Below are 704 nucleotides of genomic sequence, written 5' to 3'. Positions count from 1 at the left end.
TTACGTCGATCAGTCATTCGCTCGATAACACAAATTGTTTTCAAAAAAAAGCTTCGCTTTTCTTTTTAGACAGAATAAGAGATACAGGAATTTTAGGGATGCTTATCACCGGCCTGGGAAGCGCGCGCGCAGATTAAGATGCAATGACGATGAAGTATACATAATTTATATTGTACAAGAGAGGGTGGTCGCGCGTTTTCATCAAGAAACAAATCGGAAAGATGTCCCTGGATCAGCTCCGCCGATTAATTGTTGTCGTCATATCCCGCCGCAGTCGCCGCGCCTAAGGGTCTCGGCAGAGCTCCCGCCTGTAACACACCGCGAAAGGACGCTAATTAATTAATTGCTTGTGAAAATCCAGTTAATTGCGCATATCATTCCGATGCCGCGTAAATTGAAGCAAAGAGAATATTAAGCTGCGCGATGAATGTCTTTGAGCAGCGATGTGCGAATTATCGTGTATAAAATATAAAAACTCATGAGAAGAATGATTTAATTTGTATAAATGATTTTAATAATTTAACAAAATTACTTTCAAATCTGTGTGTGTGTGTGTGTGTGTGTGTGTGTGTGTGTGTGTGTGTGTGTGTGTGTGTGTGTTATTTAATTTAATTATTATATAACTAACTTCTTCTTGTGTACAACAAAGTAAGTAAGTACGAAGTAAATAATTATACTAGTAAGTACGTAAGTAATTATGTACG

At 38.2% G+C, this 704-nt stretch overlaps 1 protein-coding gene across 1 annotated transcript in view; it reads right to left on the bottom strand.

Moving 5' to 3' along the window:
* Window positions 1-245: 245 nt before the first annotated feature.
* Window positions 246-704, bottom strand: part of LOC105627758 — a 17,689-nt gene continuing 17,230 nt past the window's right edge. The window contains exon 3 of the mRNA XM_012209038.1: window positions 246-308. Coding sequence (XP_012064428.1) covers window positions 246-308 — 63 coding nt within the window. The remainder of the gene's footprint in view (window positions 309-704) is intronic.

The sequence above is a fragment of the Atta cephalotes genome (genome assembly GCF_000143395.1).
Source record: "Atta cephalotes unplaced genomic scaffold scaffold00010, whole genome shotgun sequence".
Classification (NCBI taxonomy): Eukaryota; Metazoa; Arthropoda; class Insecta; order Hymenoptera; family Formicidae; genus Atta; species Atta cephalotes.
Note: the sequence above shows the minus strand (reverse complement) of the source record. Positions and strands in the feature narration are given on the sequence as shown.